Below are 25,637 nucleotides of genomic sequence, written 5' to 3' on the forward strand. Positions count from 1 at the left end.
AATAGCCAACAAGTGCTCAGCACTTAGTTTTGGGGTTATGCTCAGGTAAAACAATTTGGCTCATCTATACTTCCAAGTCCAATTCTTGAAGATCAAGGGGTATAACATTTATTGGAATGACTGGAATTCTGATAGACTTTGTTAAACAGCCATCACTAACATAGAGAGGCTGCTGCCAACATACTGACTCAAATCTCTGGCCACTAAATAAATGGACCTTATAAAAGGTATCACAAGTCACTTTAAATAACGTCACTTTAGTAATGTTTACATATCCTACATTACTCATCTCATATGTATATACTGTTCTATACCATTTACTGCATCTTGCCTATGCCGCACGGCCATCGCTCATCCATATATTTATATGTACATATTCTTATTCATCCCTTACATTTGTGTGTATAAGGTAGTTGTTGTGAATGTGTTAGATTACTTGTTAGATATTACTGCATTGTCGGAACTAGAAGCACAAGCATTTTGCTACACTTGCATTAATATCTGCTAACCATGTGTATGTGACCAATAAAATTTGATTCGATTTTTTTTATGTAAAGATATAACTGAATTGTATTATTATATGTTATATGAAAGCGATGGGTTAGAAGAAGCCTACATATCCAACCCATAAAGTAAAATTGAACATATATGGCCAGCTATGTAAACTTTAACATAGATTTATATTGCAATAGATGTCATTCAATTGGTAACATACATTTTTTTATTTTTCTAATGCCTAATAAGGATAAAGTAATCTAAAAGTAACTGAATGTAATCAGATTACGTTACTGAGTTTGGGTAATCCAAAAGATACGTTACTGATTACAATTTTGAACTGGTAATTAGTAACTGTAACGGATTACATTTAAAAAGTATCCTACACAACCCTGCTGGTACAGCAGTAGCTAGTAGCTGTAGGTAAACTTGTTACTGATACGCCTAACATCTCGGCCGCAATTGATCGGTTGGATGTACTTGCTCCACCTGCAGAAAGAATATCTATTATCAAAATGCGCACTCATCTTCCCCAGAATCAGTTTGAGAATTAAAAGAAAATTGTGCAACGCATATTTCGATTTGGCCTCTGTTATTTGTAAACCACTAGCCATTCTTCCCATATATAACTAGATGCCGCAACCCCCCGCAATTTTGGAACCTATGTGATGCGGTTCCATGTGGTGAAGATGCAGATAGAAAGCTCTGTGTTTCTGAGTGCGCCAGGTGCCTTGCGCAGGTTAGTTGCAGACACGAACACTAGTCCATCGGTCCTACTTCTAGCCAAAAACGTTGGAGAGGTCTCACCACACGCGCTCTGGACGTTAGCAGCAGCACACGGCTGCAGATCCAAACATGGATGGGGAGTGTTCGTTACCGAGAGGATAGTTAAGAAGGCAATTATTCAAATCCTGCAGCAATTTCAGTCGATGGCTGCTGTGGTGGTATCATAGCAACAACACCCAAGAATTAGAAAAACATTAACAATAGCCCAGCACAAAACTCTCCATTACAAACTCGGCGCGCTGCTCTCTGACAAGACACTCCCTGGAGAGGAGCGCGAGTGCGCCGAATAAAAAGGATACAATTTTTCTCCCAGACGCAGGTTGACTTGGAAAGGCTTGAGCCTCGATGAAAACTACATCGCCGAGTGACTGTGACTGGATCCTCTTGCTGAAGAAGATCGCCAGATCCTTTGCCAGAATGGAATTACATGGAATAAACGAAGTTTCCTTTTACGACATGAGATATCCGCGGCCGGGAATCGAAACTTTCTTTTAGGGTTTTTTAATATGTGGTTGTATTGCCTGTCTTCTATGGTAAGCTTACCATTATATAGGCGTTTGGATATGATACTGAAGTAGCCTACTAGTGCTTGAATAAGCGTCTCATCTGAATTTCGTGCATTTTTACTGTGCTTGTTCAATATGTGTTATAGATAGCTCCTGTCACGACCACAGGAAGCCTATTGAACATTATTTCTTTGCTCCTGCTCAATTGGGAACAACCCCTTATTTTTAATTGAAGACATTCTGTTTATGTTTTATCGACCTATGTAGTGGGCCTAATGCACTATATCAATATAGCCATATCTGACATTTTTATATAGGCCTGTCAATAGAGCCTAAAATGTAATGTTATCATAACCATGAACAGCCTACTAAATATACACCAACTGCACTTATGAATACTCAGTTTCCTGTCCTAGGACTGGATGACTGAATAATTGACAGACATTATGCATTTGGATGTGGAGTGCTGGTAAAATCACAATGCGCATCTGTTATCATGACATGAGCTTGCCTTCCATACTTGGAAATCCACAAGCCTTACTGACTGTCCTCATAATGTGTTATATACTGAATAGTTGTTATACTCGGCTACAGTGGGCATACTATTCTTTGTTTAGTTCAAAGTTAAACTCATTTGTAGCGTCAAGTGAACATTGTTTAATGGCACTGTAGGTGCGTTTCACATCAAAGTCTGTGGCATGGTCATAGATATTCTCACATGACTAGCTGCTTTGTCTGGTTGCCTCGCCACTGGCACCCCAGTGTTCCTCTTGACTCAAATTGTTATTATCATCATCATCTGTGTGTATGTATGTGTGTGTGTTGTCGTGCATCTGCAAGTGTATGTCTTAGTGTGTGTGTGTGTGTGTGTGTGTGTGTGTGCGTGTGCGTGTGCGTGCGTGCGTGTGTGTGTGCGTGCGTGTGGACAGTGAGCCTTTGACAGGGTTCAGTGGTTCACTATACGTTGTGACTGAGTGTGATTGAAAGAGGGAGTATTCACGTAATCAGAACCCCACTTTTGTTAACAGCAATTTGGAGATCAGTTACCAAGTGAGCGAACTAAACCCATGTCATTATTAGGCTAATTATGTAATCAATTATTAAAATGTGAAGATATACTCAGGTTTTTTGTAAGTGCATCAAATGTGTTTGGAAATTGTCTCTTGAACATTAACAATAGGATTAAGATTGTTTGGGGAGAACAGCTGACATTGAAATCCTATAATCCTAAAACCTGCTACATAACTCGCTGCCATGTAAATGCATGGTGATCAAATATTCTCCTAATCATATAGCAAATAGAATTCTGATGAAGTAGACAATTGTGTTTGGCCATTGCCTTAGGGAACATAGGCAAACATGATGAAAATCCCTCAGATAAACAGGCACAGACTCCTTCCTGCTATTCCCCCAGACAGTTTGAGATAACTCCTCCCCAGCACAACATGTCCCACCCCACGGGTAAACTAACCTGGCCATAGGACTCCTGTAGGACCCCAGGGCATGTTTAGCACCATGACCTCATGCATGTGCAATAGAGTTGGTTTGGTGACCTTAGTAAGCTTGCCTTAGACGAGTTGCTCTGGGTCAGAGAGGATCTCCCTGCAGAAAGACAATGCTTAAGCTTCGGCTCAGCAGGCTAATGTGCTTTTCTGTCAAGCAAGACACCTGGGTTCAAACCCTGTCATTCACACAAGCAGTAGAGTCCAGTTATAGCAATGGAGAGTGTTTAGAGGCTCTGTGAGGTTGGACAGAGCTATGGACCTGGTGAATGTACTGCAAAGAACTAAATGGTGATGAATGTGGATGTTTATAGGATACAGGTACAGTAGTCAAGTCTCTGTGTTTGACAGAGGGGGATGAGACCACAGAGATAAATACAGTATAGTGTATCCAGCTCTATTGGTGAGACATGGTGAAAAGACTGATACAGTGCAGTAGAAAAGCTGAGGACTGTTGAGGTATGTTTCAAGTTATGTTGCTATTTATGGAGAGATGGACGATAAGATGAGTGTTGTGGGCGGGTATATCTATCTATGAAAAGGAGAGTTTGGAGGTGTGGGAGTAGTATATATTAATAGCAGAACTTAAATAACCATTATACTGTATATTACCAACATCATGAAGGCCCCCAAGGTGCGCTGGAGGGACTGGTAGAGAATAGTGCCTCACAGGAGGTCGGCAGAATCAAAGGACCAACTCAATTGTACGAAGGTACCCCTTTGCTATTTCCTCAACACCAAAATGTCACCTGACTTATACATTTAGCCTGTTAAGTTTCCCTGTGTCATTGGAATTTCATCACATCAGGTGCCCATTCTGAGATCATAATTACATCATGTGTTTACTATTCACCCTTGTTTATATTCCAGCTCTGGGAGAATGGAGGAGAGATCAACCGTGTTATGATGCAGGTTTTATAGTTTTGGTCAAAGTTTATGATGGATAGATGTAATCAAAGATGACTACAGTCTGTTTGCCTTTACAGCACTGACATACTTGGAATGTCAGTATTTTACTTCTCATTAAGCATAGAATAAATCCCTAATCCGTGTGTGTGCATGAGTGCTTTTGTGGTTGTGTGTGTACAGTGCGTGTGTGTGCATGACCTTGTACTTGTGTGTGTGTGTACGTGCCAGCGTTCATGTGTTTAATGATCTCAGACATCATTTGACACAGTAGTTAAGGAGATCAATAGAATAGCGGGCGAAAACATCAGCACATCAGCGTTTCAATGCCAGCAGCCTTCGATCCAATCCTGCATCCTTATGATGCATAGCTTTGAGTGAAATTGCACAGTGTGCTTGTTTGAGATTAGATTTACGAACTCTATTTGATCTCACATGTCATTCCTATATGACAGTTTAAATGTATCTCATTCTCCCACTGTGGCGCTGAGGTTACAGATCAGTTTGCAGTTCAAAGGTTCATTCAACGATCCATAAATGCCTTATTGACTTCACAGAAGGTTGACAATACAACCCTGTCATGCTTCAGTTCCTCAAGAAATGTATTTACTGTCCAGAGTGCATGTCATATTATTTATCTATTTGGTACATCTCTTGTAATTTACAATAAATGTAATCAGGAATCTCAGGAATCGATTTGTCTCTGCCTGACTCATTGGCTATTGATGGATTGCCGTGCTATATGAATTATAGTACAGTTTTATTCCTGCCAATATATTTATTCCCTGGTATTCAACTGAATTGCTGTCTTCACAGAAAAATGACCGGTATGCCTTTTGTTGGAGGTGGAGAGATGATGTAAAGAACATGGGTTCTCTGTCAGGGAGGAGAAGAATGTTCTGAGACCAGTGCCAGTAGCGGTTTGTTTTTACATATGCTTAGAGGCCCATTATCAGCAACCATCACTCCTGTGTTCTAATGGTACGTTGTGTTAGCTAATCCGAGTTTATCATTTTAAAAGGCTAATTGATCATGAGAAAACCCTTTTGCAATTATTTTAGCACAGCTGAAAACTGTTGTCCTGATTAAAGAAGCAATAAAATTGGCCTTAGACTAGTTGAGTATCTGGTGCATCAGCATTTGTGGGTTCGATTGCAGGCTCAAAATAGCCAGAAACAAAGACCTTTCTTCTGAAACTCGTCAGTCTATTCTTGTCCTGAGAAATTAAGGCTATTCCATGCGAGAAATTGCCAAGAAACTGAAGACAGAAAAGTGATGATAGGTTACATCACCTCTGTCTACAGATTGACACAGACCCCTACTTGAACACATTGCTTTAGCTACACCCATAGGTGCCAGGCAATAGTTGCTGACACACGTACCCCCTACAAAGCGTGCCTTCAAGCTTATATTTTCTCTATGGGAGAGATGTACGCTTGCACTCACATAAAAAAAATGGTTTCAAAAGGGGTTTTCATCTGTCCCCATAGGACACCCCATTTTGGTTCCAGGTAGAAACTTTTTGGGTTCCATATAGAACCCTCTGTGGAAAGTGTTCTACATGGAACCCAAAACAGTTCTACTTGAAACCAAAAGTGTTCTACCTTGAACCAACAAGGATTCTTCAAAGGGTTCTATGGGGACAGCCGAAGAAGCCTTTTAGTTTCTAGATAGCATCTTTTTCTCTAAGAGTGTGTATGCAGCTCAGGCAACAATGGTTTAATGAGACCTGTAACTGGACAGTACATTTGTCATCACAAATGAAGAATTATAGTTGCAATATACAATTAGGAGGCTATTCCCACCAAATGGCAGCACTGTGTGTTTTCTCGCTCCCTGCTGATTTACAACTGGGAGATATGTAATTTTATGGCTACTCCAGTCTCCTTTTCAGCTCATTTATCACCTGATTTACTTAACAAAAGGCACATCTCAGTAAGTGGTCCAAGTATCCTCATGACATGGCACAAGTGTGGGGGTGGGCCTTTCCTCTTTCGTTCTCTATTGTTCCTCAAGCAAGGGGGGAGACAGATGACATCGCAAATTCCCATCAGACCAACTCCTTGAAGGCCGTACTCCTTGAAGTTTGCAGTTATGTCTGAAAAACACCATTTTGCTCAAATATATATATTTCTGGCATTTGGTGTTTGTTCTTTACTGTATTTATGCCAGGGATAACACTTTTCAACAGTAAAAGTAAAAAAATCACTGGAGGACATCTTTAAATAATATACAGTAATTCACTGTTAATAGCACCAATCTGATCAAATTCACAGGAGAGTTCATTGTCCTCATCATTTGTGAGCTGACTAAAAATGTCTGGTAGTGAAGTGAGAGATAAAAACAGATGAGGTTTTTTTCAATGCTAATATTGAAGTGATCACATTAAGCTAAATGAGCTAGCCTACAGACAGCTAGCCATTTTAATTGGACTGACCTCCTGTGACCAAGGGTTAATACAAAAAGGCCAACACAAACACAAACACTCCCGAGCCTCCCTGAAGGCGTTAGCTACTAGCTAGCTTCTTCACTCCTCCATTTTGTTAGTCGCTACTCGCTGTGTTGATAAGCCTCAGCTGGGTCTAGGATGCCGCGTGCAGGGGTATAGCCCTGAAAGCGCTCCTGTGGGCCCAGCAGCCATTTGATTTGTCCCTTTGAATTAGCTCCGACACCAGGTGCTTCTTTCTGCTCCATCTGTTTGCCAGCAAGGGGAGAATTAAAATAGGTTTATCTTTCATCCAGGAGCATGTTTTTTTTATTAGCGAGCTAAAGAGCTGTATCCTCTCATTTAATTTCTGTTGAGCGTGTGAGTTTTTTTTAGGGCATAAAAGTGTGAGTCTTTTTGATTGAAGTACACTTTCAAAATGGCCATATTTCAGGGATGTGGTGTGTTCTTTCTCTCACTACTTTGTTAAGAGAGTTAATTTATAATAAAGTATGTGCAATCAACATATTTTGTGTTGCACACGGGGGTGTAATGCATAATTGAATAATTGATTTATTTGTGATTGATTTATTAGACTTGGTATTCACCCTTACATCGTGGTTTGTTTTAGGGGGACTATTGGAACTAATTACCATTAGACTGAACCCATTATACCCATGTGTTGATTGGTAACCATCAATAATCAGCTGTGTCTGTGAGCTAATGAAACACCTTCAGGCAGAGCGAGGTGTGAGTCCCTCTGGATCACACTGTTATCGTCTCCTTCTCTCATTAGCATTATTCATCCTGTGGCTACTGACTGTTTCACGCCACCAGAGAGTCACTCGCTCCAGCTGGGAACTGCAGTGTGCACCAATCTCCATGCATCTAAATGAACCTTTGTATGATTAGAACTCCTGTGGACAAGATTTAGGTCTTGGATTATGCATTTGAATATGCCCTCCTGAGGTGGTCGATGTGCCTATGTTATGGAGAATCATATTTTACTGGCTCTTCACAGTAGTCAATGGAGTAGTCAGAGAAAGGAGAGCATTTCCATGGCAAATCTCCACAGATGGCGAAGATCTTTGTATCAAAGCATAACAGTGTGACGTGTCCAGGTAGACTAGGTCAGCTGAGACAGCAGCAGTCTTGTGTGAGTGTTACTCCTCTCTGGTTGAGGTGAGGAGACCTGTATGGGGAGCTTCAATTTCTTTGGCTCTGCTTGGCTTCTTCAAGGTAGTGCATTAGCTCGCTGTATGCGCACCATCACCAGTTGCACAATAACATCAAAAGAAGCTCAATTGGGCCAGAATACCGCCATGTCTGGTAACACTGACTGCTCACAACAACACACTTTTTAGACCATATTTTCAGGCACATTGACTTTCACTGGATGCTTTTAAACATCTCCTTTTAGTTTCGTTATCTGCCTGTAGCTCAAGGGGATAGCTGTGGTATCTTTCGCCACTCATTGTATAGGTATTGGCATTGCTGTTGGTTTCGCTATTGATAGTGACGGTGTACTTAATTCAAAGTTTTAGAGCTTTTCCGGCCCAATGATTTATCACCCAACTGCAGGCATCCCCCAAGGTTTAGTCTCAAATCCGTTCCTGATGTGCCGTGCATAGCAAGAGCCAGTAAGCACACTACACATACAGTGTAGGCTTTAAGGGACAGTCTTCTTCCTGTATTCAGTGTTTTCTATAGGGTTCCTTTTCACAATGTGCACAATGTAGTAGAGTTTCATGATGCATTACTCTATGCAGCTGTCAACCGTAGTATTTGGTAAAGGTGGTACCTGGCGTGTAGAAATTGAAGTGGCGTGGCAGCGGACGACCAGCTGTTTTCTTTTTCACACTTCTCTAGGCTTTACAGCCGGGGAGCAAGCAGTCGGTGAGATGTGTGTGTTGCTCTATATTTCCCTGTTGTTCTTGCAACACTGTATTGTGAAGCCACAGAATGTCTGCATATCCCACTCTGCTATGCCGCTCTGTCATTTTGGTGCATTCACCCCAGAGCGCATGTGTGTGTGTGTGTGTGTGTGTGTGTGTGTGTGTGTGTGTGTGTGTGTGTGTGTGTGTGTGTGTGTGTGTGTGTGTGTGTGTGTGTGTGTGTGTGTGTGTGCACATTCATGTGTCTCACTCCGCTCCCTGTGCTGTGGCGGAAGTCTCATCACTCCCACACGTCTGGAGCTGTCACCCAGTGAGCATGTGCCTCTGGAAAACAGGCTTCACTTTCCATTGATTCTCATTGTTTTGCTCCTCCTTCATCCTGAAAGAGCTTCATTTGGCATGCATATTTCACTGGGATGATCTAAATTAGTCAGAGCATAGCGGAGGTGTTGCGCTATTGCACTGAATAGGAATGTAGTAGTTTGTGTTGGCGTTTGTTCAAGTGTCTTCTCTAAATGTATCACAAACTTATGACCATATCAAATTCAGCAGTGGAATAACTATTATGGACCGCTTGAGTATCATCATCAGTATTGCAAATCTAGGTCTATTATCTAACTCTGTCTCTTCCTCTCCCTTTTCTCTTTCTGTCTCTTCCTCTCCCTTTTCTCTTTCTGTCTCTTCCTCTCCCCTTTCTCTGACCTTCTCTCCCTGCCTACCTCTCACTCACCCCCCTCTCTCCCACTCTCACTCACCCCCCCTCTCACTCACCCCCCCTCACTTTCCCCCTCTCTCTAGCCTCAGGATGAGTGAGTGAGCAGTCCGTCTGCCGAGTCCCAACCATGATCGCCACCGGAGGCCTGCTGCGGATCAACAGGAGGCAGGACTCGCTGCGCTCTAAGAACCGTGCAGAGAACAAGCGTAAGAGAAAAGCCAAGAAGAAGCAGAAGAATGAGGTGGTGGTGGTCAAGGGCAAGCTGAATCTGTGCTCCATCTCGGGGGTGGTGGCGGCTATTGGGATTCTAATCCTACTGGTGGGCATTGCCATGGCCATACTGGGTTACTGGCCCAGGGAGAGCCCACTGTACCCGGATCCGCCCAAAATCCAGAGAATTTACAACAAAAAGGAGGAGTCAGGGCTGACAGGCAACTGGACGAACAACGCGAAGGACGGATTTCACTTGGATGGGGATTTGGTCAGTAACAATCGTTCCAACGGCACAGATTTAGAGCAGCCGTCCATGGGCTTCCTGGCTGAGTTCTTGGATAAGTACCTGTACTCGGACAAGTTGAAGGTGTTCGGTCCCCTCATCATGGGCATTGGCATCTTCCTGTTTATCTGCGCCAACGCGGTGCTGCATGAGAACCGCGATAAGAAGACCAAAATCATCAACCTGAGGGACATCTACTCCACTGTCATTGACATCCACAGCTTCCGGACTAAGGAGAACATGCCGCTCAATGGCTTTGTGAACTACATGCAGTCCAAAGGGGTGGAGGGCAAACCTAGCGCTGCATATACCGCCGCCCTACTAGCCAAAGGCACTTGGCCCTCGGGAGGTTCGCCGGACGAGGGCAGCCTGGGCCCCTCCAGATGCCACTCCCTGACTAGGTCAAGGGTGTCATCTCTAGAGAGGCAGACGTTCACCGACACAGTCTACACTATCTCCAGACACAGCGGGGCTGGCCAGCAGAGCAGCCCGATTTCCATCCCCAAACGGTGGGAGACCCGGACAATAGTGGCCTCCTCGGTCAACGCCTTCACTCTCCCCATGACCAAACCCAACCATCGGGCCAACCAGCATCTGCGCAGGCCTTCAGCCAAAGCAGAGGCAGGGAGGAGCAGGGCTGCCCTGTGTGACTCTGGCGAAGAAGACGAAGCCTGGGTTGGGTACGGTGTTCCAGAAACCACCACCCAGGCAAATGTGGAGACTTTGCAGACAGCTATGCTCCTGCCTCAGGACTCTGTGGAGGTGTACAAGAGCAGTGGTAGCCTCCAGGGGGCGCTTCAGGGCTCCCAGATCCAGCTGCTCCCCTCGTCCCCCACTGGCCCCAGGGTGATGGGTTCCCACTTGTCCCTCAGCGCCCTGACGGACTACTCCAGGTCCATCGATCTGGGCATCACTCCATCCACCCCCACCAAGTGGAAGGTGGAACGGTCCCGGCGACTCAGCTGCCCTCGTTTAGAGGTACCGGGAGGTGGTGGGTACATCAAACTGGGCGACCTGGGGGGGGAGTCCTTTGAGTCAAGGGAGTCATGTGAGGTGACCGCCTTCAGCCGAGTGACCTCAGAGGAGGGTCTGGCTAAAAGTCAGAGGGAAGGAGGAGTAGCCAATGAACAGGAGGAGAGCAGCCCCGGGGAACGACAGGACAGGTGCTCAAGGCGATACTCCAACAAAGAGAAACTTCTCATGATCTCTCAGTCAGACTCCGTTTTGGACGATGAGGAAGTGGATAGCACAGAGATATGATTGGACAATTACTGATTGGTGGATTGAGTTTATTTGAAAAAAATGGACACAGGATAACTCGCAGTTGGTTTAAGACACTTGACAGCAGTTTAATGGAATTATGACAATGACAATACTGCATAGGATCTGAGATCTAGAAGATCTTGTGGTTCGTTGCAAATGCAATTATCGATATGTGATCAAAAACCGAACATGGTCTTTGGAGGCTATGAAAACAGAAGACTGTGTGTATAGTATTTTGTCAAGGGTTTGTTTGTGTAGGTTGGAAGCATCGCACCCAACTGAAAGAGTTTCAAAGCAAAAAGATAACATTAACCAAAAAAGGGCCCGTTTTAAAATGGTGATTTAAAAGTTAGTTACTGTACCATCCACTTGATGTAATAGTTTCTCTAATTTGTAGAAATATAGTGTGTCTGTTCCACCTACTGTCACAACTGATACTGTAGTAGTATATTGATTGAGAGTTGCTGTCTCAACAGCATGTATTTTGTACTTTAATGTCCTTGCAGTTTTTATCAGTTTGAATTCAAACTTTAATAGCAATACATCATTGACCATCTCTGTTTGCTTGTGGGGGAAACAATGTTGGCATATTTGCCTGTGTGTCTTTTAAATTCTCTAAGTAAGGCTTGTATGTTATTGTTTAGAACTGTCTTGACTTGCTTGTTAAGGAATCTACTGTATATCTTTGCTATCGCTTTTGCCTGAGCGAAATTAAAAACAACACACTAACTAGCACAATTCACAGCTGAACACTTGTATCTCTGTGCAAGTAGCCTAAGTACCTTAGCACAAGTAACCATCTGTGGAAAAAATACTTATCAAATCAATGTTATCCTGTGCAAAAGCAGCTGGATTGTTTTTGTAGTTGGTTCTTGTTCAATAACACACCTGCAGTAAATAATTGTATTCCAATTGTTCCTGGTGCCCATGGTCAATTCAACCATCCCATGGTCGTCCTATGGCTCAATCAGTCTTCAAATAAACATATGAAGCTGTCTCATTATCTGTGCCATCTGTTATTCCGACATGTCAATCAAGTTATCAACCCAAAGGTGTGAGAACACTCTCTCCAAATTGAGTACTCAGCCTAGCCAAGCAGATCTTGATGTGCCAGTGTGTTAAAAATATTAGCTCAGCAATGTATAGCTGAGAGAGAGAGAGATGGAGAGAAATAATGGAGAGAGAGATATAGAGAGTGTGAGAGAAAGAGAGGGAAAGAGAGAAATATAGAGGGTGAGAGAGAGAGATATAGAGAGGGAGAGAGAGAGAGATATAGAGAGTGTGAGGGATCGAGAGAGATATAGAGAGTGTGAGGCAGAAAGAGAGGGAAAGAGAGAGATATAAAGAGAAAGAGAGAGGGAGAGAGAAAGGGAGAGCGAGAGAGAGAGAAAGATAGAGAGAAAGAAAGATAGGGAGTTAGAGATAGAGAATGTGAGAGAGCGAGAGAGAGAGAGAGAGAGAGGGGGGCGATAGAGAGATAGAGAGTGTGAGGGAGAAAGAGAGGGAAAGAGAAAGATATAGTGTGAGACAGAAAGAGAGGGAGAAAGAGAAAGCGAGAGAGAGAGAGATAGAGTGAAAGAAAGGTAGAGAGAGAGAGAAAGAGCAGAAGAGAGAAAAAGAGGGGATGGAAAGTGTGAGAGAGAAAGCTAGAAAGAGAGGGAGAGAGATGGAGCATGAAAGAGAGCTGAGTGTAAGTGTACGAACAAGTGTTTTCCTGTCAATGGGAGTAACAGAGTCCCACATTTGGTACGGAATCCTGGGTTCCATCTGTTCATGGGGAGAAGGAGCTTTATATAAAATCAAATCAAATCACATTTTATTGGTCACATATACAGTGGGGAGAACAAGTGTTTGATACACTGCCGATTTTGCAGGTTTTCCTACTTACAAAGCATGTAGAGGTCTGTAATTTTTTATCATAGGTACACTTCAACTGTCAGAGACGGAATCTAAAACAAAAATCCAGAAAATCACATTGTATGATTTTTAAGTAAGAATGCTGAATGCTATTTTTTACATTCCTGTGACATCAGGTGTTGTAGGTGTCCTGGAGGGCAAGTAGTTAGGCCCCGGTGATGTGATGTGAAGAGCGCACCACCCTCTGGAGAGCCCTGCGATTGTGGGCGGTGCAGTTGCCGTACCAGGCGGTGATACAGCCCAACAGGATGCTCTCAATTGTGCACCTGTAAAAGTTAGTGAGGGTTTTCGTGACAAGTCAAATTTTTTCAGCCTCCTGAGGTTGAAGAGGCGCTGTTGCACCTTCTTCACCACACTGTCTGTGTGCTTGGACCATTTCAGTTTGTCAGTGATATGTACACCGAGGACCTTAAAACTTTCCACCTTCTCCGCTGCTGTCCCATCGATGTGGATAGGGGGGTGCTCCCTTTGCTGTTTCCTGAAGTCCACGATCATCTCTTTTGTTTTGTTGACATTGATTGAGAGGTTATTTTCCTGACACCACACTCCCAGGGCCCTCACCTCCTCCCTGTAGGCTGTCTCGTCATTGTTGGTAATCAAGTCTACAACTGTAGTGTCGTCTACAAACTTGATGATTGGGTTGGAGGCGTGCATGGCCATGCAGTCATGGGTGAACAGGTAGTACAGTAGAGGGCTGAGAACGCACCCTTGTGGGGCCCCAGTGTTGAGGATCAGCGGAGTGGAGATGTTGTTTCCTGCCTTCACCACCTGGGGGCGGCCCGTCAGGATGTCCAGAACCCAGTTGCACAGGGCAGGGTCGAGACCCAGGGTCTCAAGCATCAATAAATGAGTTTGGAGGGTACTATGGTGTTGAATGCTGAGCTGTAGTCGATGAACAGCATTCTTACATAGGTATTCCTCTTGTCCAGATGGGATAGGGCAGTGTGCAGTATGATGGCGATTGCATCGTCTGTGGACCTATTGGGGTGGTAAGCAAATTGGAGTGGGTCTAGGGTAACAGCTAGGGTGGAGGTGATATGATCCTTGACCAGTCTCTCAAAGCACTTCATGACGACAGAAGTGAGTGCTACGGGGCGATAGTCATTTAGTTTAATTACCTTAGATTTCTTGGGAACAGGAACAATGGTGGCCATCTTGAAGTATGTGGGGACAGCAGACTGGGATAGTGATTGATCGAACCTGTCCGTAAACACACCAGCCAGCTGGTCTGCACATGCTCTGAGGACACGGCTAGGGATGCCGTCTAGGCCAGCAGCCTTGCAAGTGTTAACGTTTAAATATTTTACGTCTGCCACGGAGAAGGAGAGCCCACAGTTTTTGGTAGCGGGCCGTGTCGGTGGCACTGTATTGTCCTCAAAGCGCGCAAAGAAGTTGTTTAATTTATCTTGGAGCAAGACGTCGATGTCCGAGACGGGGCTGGTTTTCTTTTTGTAATCTGTGATTGTCTGAGGGCCTGCCACATACAGTGGGGAGAACAAGTATTTGACACACTGCCGATTTTGCAGGTTTTCCTACTTACAAAGCATGTAGAGGTCTGTAATTTTTGGCCCACTCCTCCATACAGACCTTCTCCAGATCCTTCAGGTTTTCGAGGCTGTCGCTGGGCAATACGGACTTTCAGCTCCCTCCAAAGATTTTCTATTGGGTTCAGGTCTGGAGACTGGCTAGGCCACTCCAGGACCTTGAGATGCTTCTTACGGAGCCACTCCTTAGTTGCCCTGGCTGTGTGTTTTGGGTCGTTGTCATGCTGGAAGACCCAGCCACTACGCATCTTCAATGCTTTTACTGAGGGAAGAAGGTTGTTGGCCGAGATCTAGCGATACATGGCCCCATCCATCCTCCCCTCAATACGGTGCAGTCGTCCTGTCCCCTTTGCAGAAAAGCATCTCCAAAGAATGATGTTTCCACCTCCATGCTTCACGGTTGGGATGGTGTTCTTGGGGTTGTACTCATCCTTCTTCTTCCTCCAAACACGGCGAGTGGAGTTTAGACCAAAAAGCTCTATTTTTGTCTCATCAGACCACATGACCTTCTCCCATTCCTCCTCTAGATCATCCAGATGGTCATTGGCAAACTTCAGACGGGCCTGGATATGCGCTGGCTTGAGCAGGGGGACCTTGCGTGCCCTGCAGGATTTTTATCCATGACGGCGTAGTGTGTTACTAATGGTTTTCTTTGAGACTGTGATCCCAGCTCTCTTCAGGCCATTGACCAGGTCCTGCCGTGTAGTTCTGGGCTGATCCCTCATCTTCCTCATGGTCATTGATGCCCCACGAGGTGAGATCTTGCATTGAGCCCCAGACCGAGGGTGATTGACCGTCATCTTCAACTTCTTCCATTTTCTAATAATTGCGCCAACAGTTGTTGCCTTCTCACCAAGCTGCTTGCCTATTGTCCTGTAGCCCATCCCAGCCTTGTGCAGGTTTACAATTTTATCCCTGATGTCCTTACACAGCTCTCTGGTCTTGGCCATTGTGGAGAGGTTGGAGTCTGTTTGATTGAGTGTGTGGACAGGTGTCTTTTATACAGGTAACGAGTTCAAACAGGTGCAGTTAATACAGTGTATGAGTGGAAAACAGGAGGGCTTCTTAAAGAAAAATTAACAGGTCTGTGAGAGACGGAATTCTTACTGGTTGGTAGGTGATCAAATACTTATGTCATGCAATAAAATGCAAATGAATTACTTAAAAATCATACAATGTGATTTTCTGGATTTTTGTTTTAGATTCCGTCTCTGACAGTTGAAGTGTACCTATGATAAAAATTACAGACCTCTACATGCTTTGTAAGTAGGAAAACCTGCAAAATCGTCAGTGTTTCAAATACTTGTTCTCCCCACTGTACGTCTCATGTTTAAGCCGTTGAATTGCAACTCCACTTTGTCTCTATACTGACGCTTTGCTTGTTTGATTGCCTTATGGAGGGAATAACTACACTGTTTGTATTCGGTCATGTTTCCAGTTGCCTTGCCATGATTAAATGCGATGGTACGTGCTTTCAGTTTTGCGCGAATGCTGCCATCAATCCACAGTTTCTGGTTAGGGAATGTTTTATTAGTCACAGTGGGTACAACGTCTCCTATATACTTCCTAATAAACTCGCTCACCGAGTCAGTGTATACGTCAATGTTATTGTCTGTGGCTACCCGGAACATATCCCAGTTCATGTGGTCGAAGCAATCTTGAAGCGTGGAATCCGATTGGTCAGACCAGTGTTGGATAGATCTAAGGAGGGGAGCAACAAGATGGAGTCATGGTCAGATTTGCCAAAAGGAGGGTGGGGGAGGGCCTTGTAGTGTGTTTCTTGCTTGTGTACTGCAATCGATATGCTGATAGAATTTAGGTAGCCTTGTTCTCAGATTAGCTTTGTTAAAATCCCCAGCTACAATAAATGCAGCCTCAGGATATATGGTTTCCAGTTTGCATAAAGTCCAGTGAAGTTCCTTGATGGTCGTCTTGTTATGTGCTTGCGGGGGGATATACACGGCTGTAACGATAACCGAGGAGAGTTATCTGAGGAGATAATACGGTCGGCATTTGATTGTGAGGAATTCTAGGTCAGGTGAACAAAAGGATTTGAGTTCTTGTATGTTGTTACAATTACACCATGAGTCGTTAATCATGAAACATACACCCCCGCCCTTCTTCTTACCAGAGAGATGTTTATTCCTGTTGGCGCGATGCACTGAAAATCCTGTTGGCTATACGGATTTCGATAGGATGCCCCCAGCTAGCCATGTCTCCGTGAAACAGAGTATGTTACAATCCCGGATATCTCTTTGGAATGCAACTCTTGCCCTTATTTCGTCGACTTTTTTTAACTAGGGACTGGACATTAGCGAGTAATATACTCGGAAGCGGTGGGTGGCGTGCGCGCATCCGAAGCCTCACTAGAAGACGGCTCCGGGACCATATCCTCCGACGGCGTTGTTTTAGGTCGCCTCTGGGATCAGTTCAAATGCCCTGGGTGTAACGGCTGTCTAATGCCTCCTCCTCGGAAGAGGAGGAGGAGTAAGGGTCGGACCAAAATGCAGCGTTGAATGTAGACATAATGAATTTATTTGACAAGACGAACACTGACACGAACTACACTTGATAATTAACAAAATAACAAACCAACGACGTAGACTGACCTGAACATAAGAACTTACATATAGACACGAAGAACGCACGAACAGGAAAGACTAGCCAAACGAATGAACAAACTAAACAGTCCCGTGTGGTGCAACGGACACAGACACAGGAACAATCACCCACAAACAAACAGTGAGAACAGCCTACCTTAATATGGTTCTCAATCAGAGGAAACGTCAAACACCTGCCTCTAATTGAGAACCATATCAGGCAACACATTTAACCCCGCATAGAAACACCTAACATAGACTACCCACCCAGCTCACGTCCTGACCAACTAAACAAAGTTAAACAAAGGAAAATAAGGTCAGGAACGTGACACTGGGAGGTGTAGTCAAAGGATCCGCTTTCGGAAAGTCGTATTCCTGGTCGTAGTGCTGGTTGTGCTGGTAAGTTGACGTCTCTCTGATATCCAATAGTTCTTCCTGGCTGTATGTAATAACACTTAAGGTTTTCTGGGCAAACAATGTAAGAAATAATACATAAAAAAAACGAAATACTGCAGTTTCCTAAGAACTCGAAGCGAAGCTGCCATCTCTCGGTGCCAGCGTGCATACAATTACAAGCAAAACGATTCCCCACATTTTAGTGCCAATCCCCAACCTGTCGGGCGTCTTATGTAAATGTGACTGGCCGCTCTGATTGATTATTATGGATTTAATCTAACCTTTCTGTGGATAGGACACCACATGTTTCTCCACTGTATTCGTTTGAGAGCCTTTGAAGTGTGTGTGTGCTCTTTGAACATGTATTCATTTATTTTAGTTTTGCAGCAATCCAAGAGCAACATAAATTCAACCCTAAAACAGATTATGCACATTAAATCAATTTATTCAGCTTCGGTCTTCCTCTCCCCTCCACTGCACTGCTGCTGCATTCAAACTTGACCTCTGCAGTCATTTTTTCCCCCACCTGTCTGACCTTTCTCTCAGCCAGCCAAAGCAGATGTGTGAAAGATTTACGGTTTTTCTGTCTCTCTCTCTCTCTCTCTCTCTCTCTCTCTCTCTCTCACTCCCTCTCTATCCCCCTCTCTCTCTCCATGACCTGCAGTGAGCTCTGAATCTTCCAACATCTCTCTCAAACCCTCCTCCTCTCACTAACATATCCCAGAATGTCTAACTCTTTCTTATTCCCAAAATCATAGCAACACCTAGTCCCTTTCTTATATTTCAAATTACAATGTGTTCTCATTAATGTTGAACTACTACTTCAATCAACCAATGAAATGTACTTATAAAGCCCTTTTTACATCAGCAGATGTCACAAAGCGCTTATACAGAAACCCAGCCTGAAACCCCAAACAGCAAGCAATGCAGATGTAGAAGCAAAGTGGCTAGGAAAAACTCCCTAGAAAGGCAGGAAACTAGGAAAAATCTAGAGACCGACCAGGCTCTGAGTGGTGGCCGGTCCTTTTCTGGCTGTGCCCGATGGAGGCCAGTTCATTCTTTAAGATGTTAAAATGTCCATAGATGACCAGCACGGTCAAAAAATAATCACAGTGTTTATAGAGGGTGCAACAGGTCAACACCTCAGGAGTAAATGTCAGTTTGCTTTTCATAGCCGAACATTCAGAGATTGAGACAGCAGGTGTGGTAGAGAAAAGGGGAGAGGGAGAGGGAGAGGGAGAGAGGGAGAGAGAGGGAGAGGGAGAGAGGGGGGAGGGAGAGGGAGAGAGGGAGGCGGTGGGAGAGCGAGAGAGAGAGGGAGAGGGAGGGGGAGGGAGAGGGAGATGGAGGGTCGAAACAGCAGGTCCGGGACAAGGTAGCATGCCCGGAGAACAGATCAGGGTTCCATAGTATAGTCATAGGCAAACATCAGAAACTAGATCAGCAGAACAACCAGGTGGACTGGGGACGGGGACAGCCAGGGGTTGTCAGGACAGGTAGTCCTGAGGCATGGTCCTAGGGCACAGGAAGCTGCTGAGGGGAGGACGGCTCAAAATAATGGCTGGAACGGAGCGAATGAAATGGCATCAAACAGATGGGAACCATGTGTTTATATATTTGATACTATTCCACTAATTCTGCTCTAGCCATTACCACAAGCCCTTCCTCCCCAATTAAGGAGCTACCAACCTCCTGTGTCCTAGGGGTCAGGATGCACCAGGAGGGAAGAGAGAGAGAGTGAGAGAGAGAGAGTGAGAGAGAGAGAGAGAGAGAGAGAGAGAGAGAGAGAGAGAGAGAGAGAGAGAGAGAGAGAGAGAGAGAGAGAGAGAGAGAGAGAGAGAGAGAGGGGGGGGGGGGGGAGGGGCATACTTAAAAAGATCACACAGGACACCAGATAAGACAGGAGAATTACACCAGACAAGACAGGATAATTACACCAGATAGGACAGACTGATCCTAGACCCCCCCCCCCCGACACATAGACCATTGCAGCATAGATACTGGAGACTGAGACAGGGGGGCCATGGGACACGGTGGCCACGTTCAACGATATCCCCGGACAGGGCAAACCAGGCAAGATATAACCCCACTCACTTTGCCAAAGCACAGCCCCCACACCACCAGGAATTTAGTACCCTAAAACAAGGCGGAGTATAGGCCACCAAGATCTCCTCCACCGTACGAGCCTGAAGGGGGGGTGACTCAGCCCCCGTAATAAGGTCAGAGGCAGAGCATCCCAGTGGAGAGACAGAGGGGAGCCGGCCATGCAGAGACAGCAAGGGTGGTCCGTCACTCCAGTGCCTTGCCGTTCTCCTTCGCACCCCGGGGCAGACTACACTCAATCATAGGACCTACTGAAGAGAAAAGACTTAAAGGTCGAGACAGAGTCTGCATCTCTCACATGGATCGGCAGACCATTCTATCAAAATTGAGCTCTATAGGAGAAAGCCCTGCCTCCAGCTGTTTGCTTAGAAATTCTAGGGACAATAAGGAGGCCTGCATCTTGTGACCGTAGCATACATCTAGGTATGTACGGCAGGACCAAATCTGAGAAATAGGTAGGAGAAAGTCCATGTAATGCTTTGTAGGTTAGCAGTAAAACCTTGACATCAGCCCTAGCCTTAACGGGAAGCCAGTTTAGCGAGGCTAGCACTGGAGTAATATGTCTTTTAAACCTCTAATTAACAGTGTTATTGCTCAGTTGTCTTTAACGGCAGGCGGTTATATAATTGGTAAAGCCTACCATATGTAGACTACCCCACTATTCCTGCAAATTCACTTATCAAGTCTCCTGGGTACTGTTTCTCACCAGAGGTGAGTGTTTTTCCTCTATTCTTTAAGACTGTTTCAGCTGACATGGTGATTCTTTGCTCATTAAGATAATGAGCTGTAAGTCCTCTTGACGATTGTCATTAAAGTGAGATTAATTACAACAACCAGAATGAAACATCACATCTCAGTGGATAGGATTAATACACATTTTGAAGGCCAAATCCAATGCCATATATGATATGGATCGCTGGCCATATAGGCTACTTCACATTGAAGAGAAATACATTCCTCATGTTACATTTGACCTAAATCCTAGGCTTATTTCCACCACTTGTTTAAATCCTTGCCCTTTCTATTGCCCTGTCTACATTCAGATAAGGTAAACAAACACATTTACTTCAGCTTAATGTAGGCCACACAAAGGCTAATGCTACAGGGCCAGCACTCAAGTAATCCCTACTATATTTTATTCATTAGACCTACTTTGTAATGCATTTTCCTTTCGTGAATCTCTTCGCCTGGATCTATTTGACACTGATAAAAGCGGACACATCCTATCCCATGTTCAACTCGTCTCAGTAAATTTGACGGGACGGAATGAGAGTATCCACAGTCACATCGTTTGTGACATCTGATCTAAATGACATCCTCATAGAGCTCCTGACATCCCACTGACAGAAGGAATCAAGCTCCCTGCACTTGTTGTAAACAACATCAAAAATCAGCTTGGCCCATCAACACGTAGTATACGTTTATCATCTTAACAGCCGAGCTGCAAAAATAAGCCTGTGTTTAATGTTGACAGCTTGGTAAACATTTGCATCAAACTATGTACTGTCAGTGACTCACAGAGGAAATCAAGTCGCAATATACGAAGTGTGAATATACGGTGCCTTCAGAAAGTATTCACACCTCTTGACTTTTTCCACATTTTGTTACGTTACACCCTGAATTTAAAATAGATTCAATTGAGATTTTGAGTCAGTGATCTACACACAATACCCCATAATGTCAAAGTGGATTTTTGAAATTCATAAAAAATGTACAGCTGAAATGTCCAGAGTCAATAAGTATTCAACCCCTTCGTTATGGAAAGCCTACTGTAAATAAGTTCATTAGTAAAAATGTGCTTAACAAATCGGATAATAAGTTGCATGAACTCATTCCGGTTAGTGGTTAACATGAGTTTTGAATGAATACCCCATCTCTACCCCATACATACAATTATCTCTAAGGTCTCTCAATCGAGCAGTGAATTTCAAAAACAGATTCCACCACAAAGACCAGGGAGGTTTTCCAATGCTTTGCAAAGAAGGGCACCTATTGGTAGAATAGAGCTGACAATGAACATCCCTTTGAGCATGGTGAAGTTATTAATTACACTTTGGATGGTGTACCAATACACCCAGTCACTCCTTCCTGACTCAGTTACCAGAGAGTAAGGAAACTGCTCAGGGATTTCAGCATAAGGATGATGGTGATTTTAAAACAGTTACAGAGTTTAATGGTTGTGATATGAGAAAACTGAGGATGGATAAACAACATTGTAGTTACTCCACAGTACTAACCCAAAGCCCCATATACCACCCACCACTGCGACTTGTATGCTCTCGTCGGCTGGCCCTCGCCACATATTCGTCGCCAGACCACTGGCTCCAAGTCATCTATAAGTCTTTGCTAGGCAGAGCTATGCCTTATCTTAGCTCACTGGTCACCATAACAACACCCACCCGTAGCACGCGCTCCAGCAGGTATGTCTCACTGGTCATCCCCAAAGCCAACACCACCTTTGGACGCCTTTCCTTCCAGTTCTCTGCTGCCAATGACTGGAACGAATTGCAAAAATCGCTGAAGTTGGAGACTTATATCTCCCTCATTAACTTTAAGCATCAGCTATCTGAGCAGCTTACCGATCGCTGCAGCTGTATATAGCCCATCTGTAAATAGCCCATCCAACTACCTACCTCATTCCCATATTGTTTTAATTAACTTTTTACTCTTTGCACACCAGTATTTCTACTTGCACATCATCACTCCAGTGTTAATATGCTGAATTGTAATTACTTCGCTACTATGGCCTATTTATTGCCTTACCTCCTTACTCCATTTGCACACACTGTATATAGATTTTATTGTGTTATTGGCTGTACTTTTGTTTATCCCATGTGTAACTCTGTGTTGTTGTTTTTTGTCTCACTGCTTTGCTTTATCTTGGCCAGGTCGCAGTTGTAAATGAGAACTTGTTCTCAAATGGCCTACCTGGTTAAATAAATGTGATTTTTTTTATTAAATCAAAAATAAATAAATAAATGACAGAGTGAAAAGTATGAAAACAAGCCACATAAGTAATACTGCAAAAAAAATGTGGCAAAGAAAATGTCCTGAATACAAAGCGTTATGTTTGGGACAAATCCAACACAACACATCACTGAGTACCACTCTTCATATTTTTACAGCATGGTGATGGCTGCACCATGTTTTTTACGATAAAAAGAAACGGAATACAGCTATAAGCACAGGCAGAATACAAGAGGAAAACCTGGTTCAGTCTGCTTTCCAACAGACACTGGGAGACAAACTCACCTTTCAGCAGGACAATAACCTAAAACACAAGGCCAAATCTACACTGGAGTTGCTTACCAAGATGACATTGAACGTTCTTGAATTTTGACTTAAACCGTCTTGAAAATCTATGGCGAGATTTGATAATGGCTGTCTGACAACTTAACAGAGCTTTAATAATTTTTAATTAATAATTGGTAAATATTGTACAATCAGGGTGTGCAAAGCTCTTAGAGACTTACCCAGAAAGACTCACAGCTGAAATCACCGCCAAAGATGCTTCTAAAAAATATTGACTCAGGGGTGGGAATACCTATGTAAATGAGATATATTTGTATTTCATTTTCAACAAATGTACCAACATTTCAAAAAACCTGTTTTCCCGGTGAGATTTTTTAAATATTTAATACATTTTGAATTCAGGTTGTAACACAACAAAATGTGGGATAGATCTAGGGGTATACATTATTTCTGAAGGCACTGTATTACAGTGTGATCCAGGGTTGGGGAGTAACTGATTACATGTAACCAGTTACATGTAATCTGAAAAGAAGAGAAAAACTGTAATCAGTTACGTTACCAGGAAAAATATTGTAATCAGATTACAAATACTTTTGAAAAACTAGATGACTACTTCTTCGATTACTTTAAATTAAGAAAGAATGTTGGCAAAAAAATACCTTTCAGTTTTCTGAATGACATTCAAATTAGCTTGTTGAGTCTGACCACAAGTCAGAGACTACTATGATGACACACCAAATGTGTTTTGTCTTCTTCTTATGCCTCTTAAGGGGAAAGTAATCCAAAAATAATGGGAAGTAATTACATTATTGAGTTTGGGTAATCAAAAAGTTACGTTACTGATTACAATTTTGGACAGATTACTAGTAACTGTAATGGATTACAATTAGAAAGTAACCTACCAAACCCTGGACTGTGATCAAATTACTTTCTATAAGGTATGCTTAGGGCCATATATCAAATCAAATCAAATGTTATTTGTCACGTGCCGAATACAAGAGGTGTAGATCTTACTTTGAAATGCGTACTTACTTATTTTTTAAAGTGAGAAAATATATAGCACCAGTCAGAAGTTTGGACCCACCTACTCATTCAAGGGTTTTTCTTTATTGGTACTATGCTCTACATTGTAGAATAATAGTGAAGGCATCAAAACTATGAAATAACACATATGGAATCATGAAGTAACCAAAAAAGTGTTAGCCACCCTTTGCCTTGATGACAGCTTTGCACACTCTTGGCATTCTCTCAACCAGCTTCACCTGGAATGCGTTTATAACAGTCTTGAAGGAATTCCCACATATGCTGAGCACTTGTTGGCTCGTTTTCCTTCACTCTCCTTCTTGGTCAAATAGCCCTTACACAGCCTGGAGGTGTATTGGGTTATTGTCTTGTTGGAAAACAAATGATAGTCCCACTAAGCGCAAACCACATGGGATGGCGTATCGCTGCAGAATGTTGTGGTAGCCATGCTAGTTAAGTGTGCCTTGAATTTTAAATAAATCTTAGACAGTTTCACTAGCAAAGCACCCCACAACCATTACACCTCCTCCTCCATGCTTCACGGTGGGAACCACACATGCAGAGATCATCCGTTCACCTACTCTGCGTCTCACAAAGACGTTGCGGTTGGAATCAAACATTTGGACTCATCAGACCAAAGGACAGACTTCCACCGGTCTAATTTCCATTGCTCGTGTTTCTTGGCCCAAGCAGGTCTCTTCTTATTATTGGTGTCCTTTAGTAATGGTCTCCTTGGAACAGTTGATGTTGAGATGTGTCTGTTATTTGAACTCTGTGAAGCATTTATTTGGGCTGCAATTTCTGAGGCTGGTAACCCTAATGCACTTATCCTCTGCAGCAGAGGTAACTCTGGATCTTCCTTTCCTGTGGCGGTCCTCATGAGAGCCAGTTTCATCATAGCGCTTGATAGTTTTTGTGACTGCACTTGAAGAAACTTTCAAAGGTCTTGAAATGTTCCCGATTGACTGACCTTAAAGTAATGATGAAAATTATTTTTTATTCATGTGTTATTTCATAGTCATGCCTTTTCCAGCATGATGGAGCACCTTGCCATAAGGCAAAAGTGATAACTAAGTGGCTCGGGGAACAAAACATCAATATTTTGGGTCCATTGCCAGGAAACTCCCCAGACCTTAATCCCATTGAGAACTTGTGGTCAATCCTCAAGAGGTCTGTGGACAAACAAAACCCCACAAATTCTGACAAACTCCAAGCATTGATTATGCAAGAATGGGCTGCCATCAGTCAGGATGTGGCCCAGAAGTTAATTGACAGTATGCCAGGGCGGATTGCAGAGGTCTTGAAAAAGAAGGGTCAACACTGCAAATATTGACTCTTTGCATCAAATTCATGTAATTGTCAATGAAAGCCTTTGACACTTATGTAATGCTTGTAATTATACTTCAGTATTCCATAGTAACATCTGACAAAAATATCTAAAGACACTGAGGCAGCATACTTTGTGAAAATTAATATTTGTGTCATTCTCAAAACTTTTGGCCACGACTGTACACTTAGAAAAAACAAAAGGATTTTCCAGCTATCCCCATAGAGGATCCCTTTTTGGTTCCAGGTAAAATCCCTTTTGGGTTCCATGTAAAAATTCTCTGTGGAAAGTGTTCTACATCATGGAATTGAAAAGGGTTCTACCTGTAACCAAAAAGGTTCTACAAGGAACCATGGCGGCGGGAAGATTTTTTGGGGTCGGGAGTGATGTCGACCGTGAGTAACAAACCACTACTTCCCGAGGCTATGCCTGGAACCTAAAAGGGTTATTCAAAGGTTTATCCTATGGGGACAACTGAAGAACCCT

At 43.5% G+C, this 25,637-nt stretch overlaps 1 protein-coding gene across 1 annotated transcript; it reads left to right on the forward strand.

Annotated features, from left to right (window-relative positions):
- The first annotated feature begins 1,142 nt into the window (after positions 1–1,142).
- LOC129859202 (transmembrane protein 200C-like) lies at positions 1,143–11,992 on the forward strand. Its single transcript, XM_055928669.1, has 2 exons — positions 1,143–1,814; positions 9,314–11,992. The coding sequence occupies exon 2, from the start codon at positions 9,358–9,360 to the stop codon at positions 10,984–10,986; it is 1,629 nt and encodes a 542-aa protein (XP_055784644.1). The 5' UTR covers positions 1,143–1,814; positions 9,314–9,357; the 3' UTR covers positions 10,987–11,992.
- Positions 11,993–25,637: the final 13,645 nt, after the last annotated feature.

The sequence above is a fragment of the Salvelinus fontinalis genome, chromosome 7 (genome assembly GCF_029448725.1).
Source record: "Salvelinus fontinalis isolate EN_2023a chromosome 7, ASM2944872v1, whole genome shotgun sequence".
Lineage (NCBI taxonomy): Eukaryota > Metazoa > Chordata > Actinopteri > Salmoniformes > Salmonidae > Salvelinus > Salvelinus fontinalis.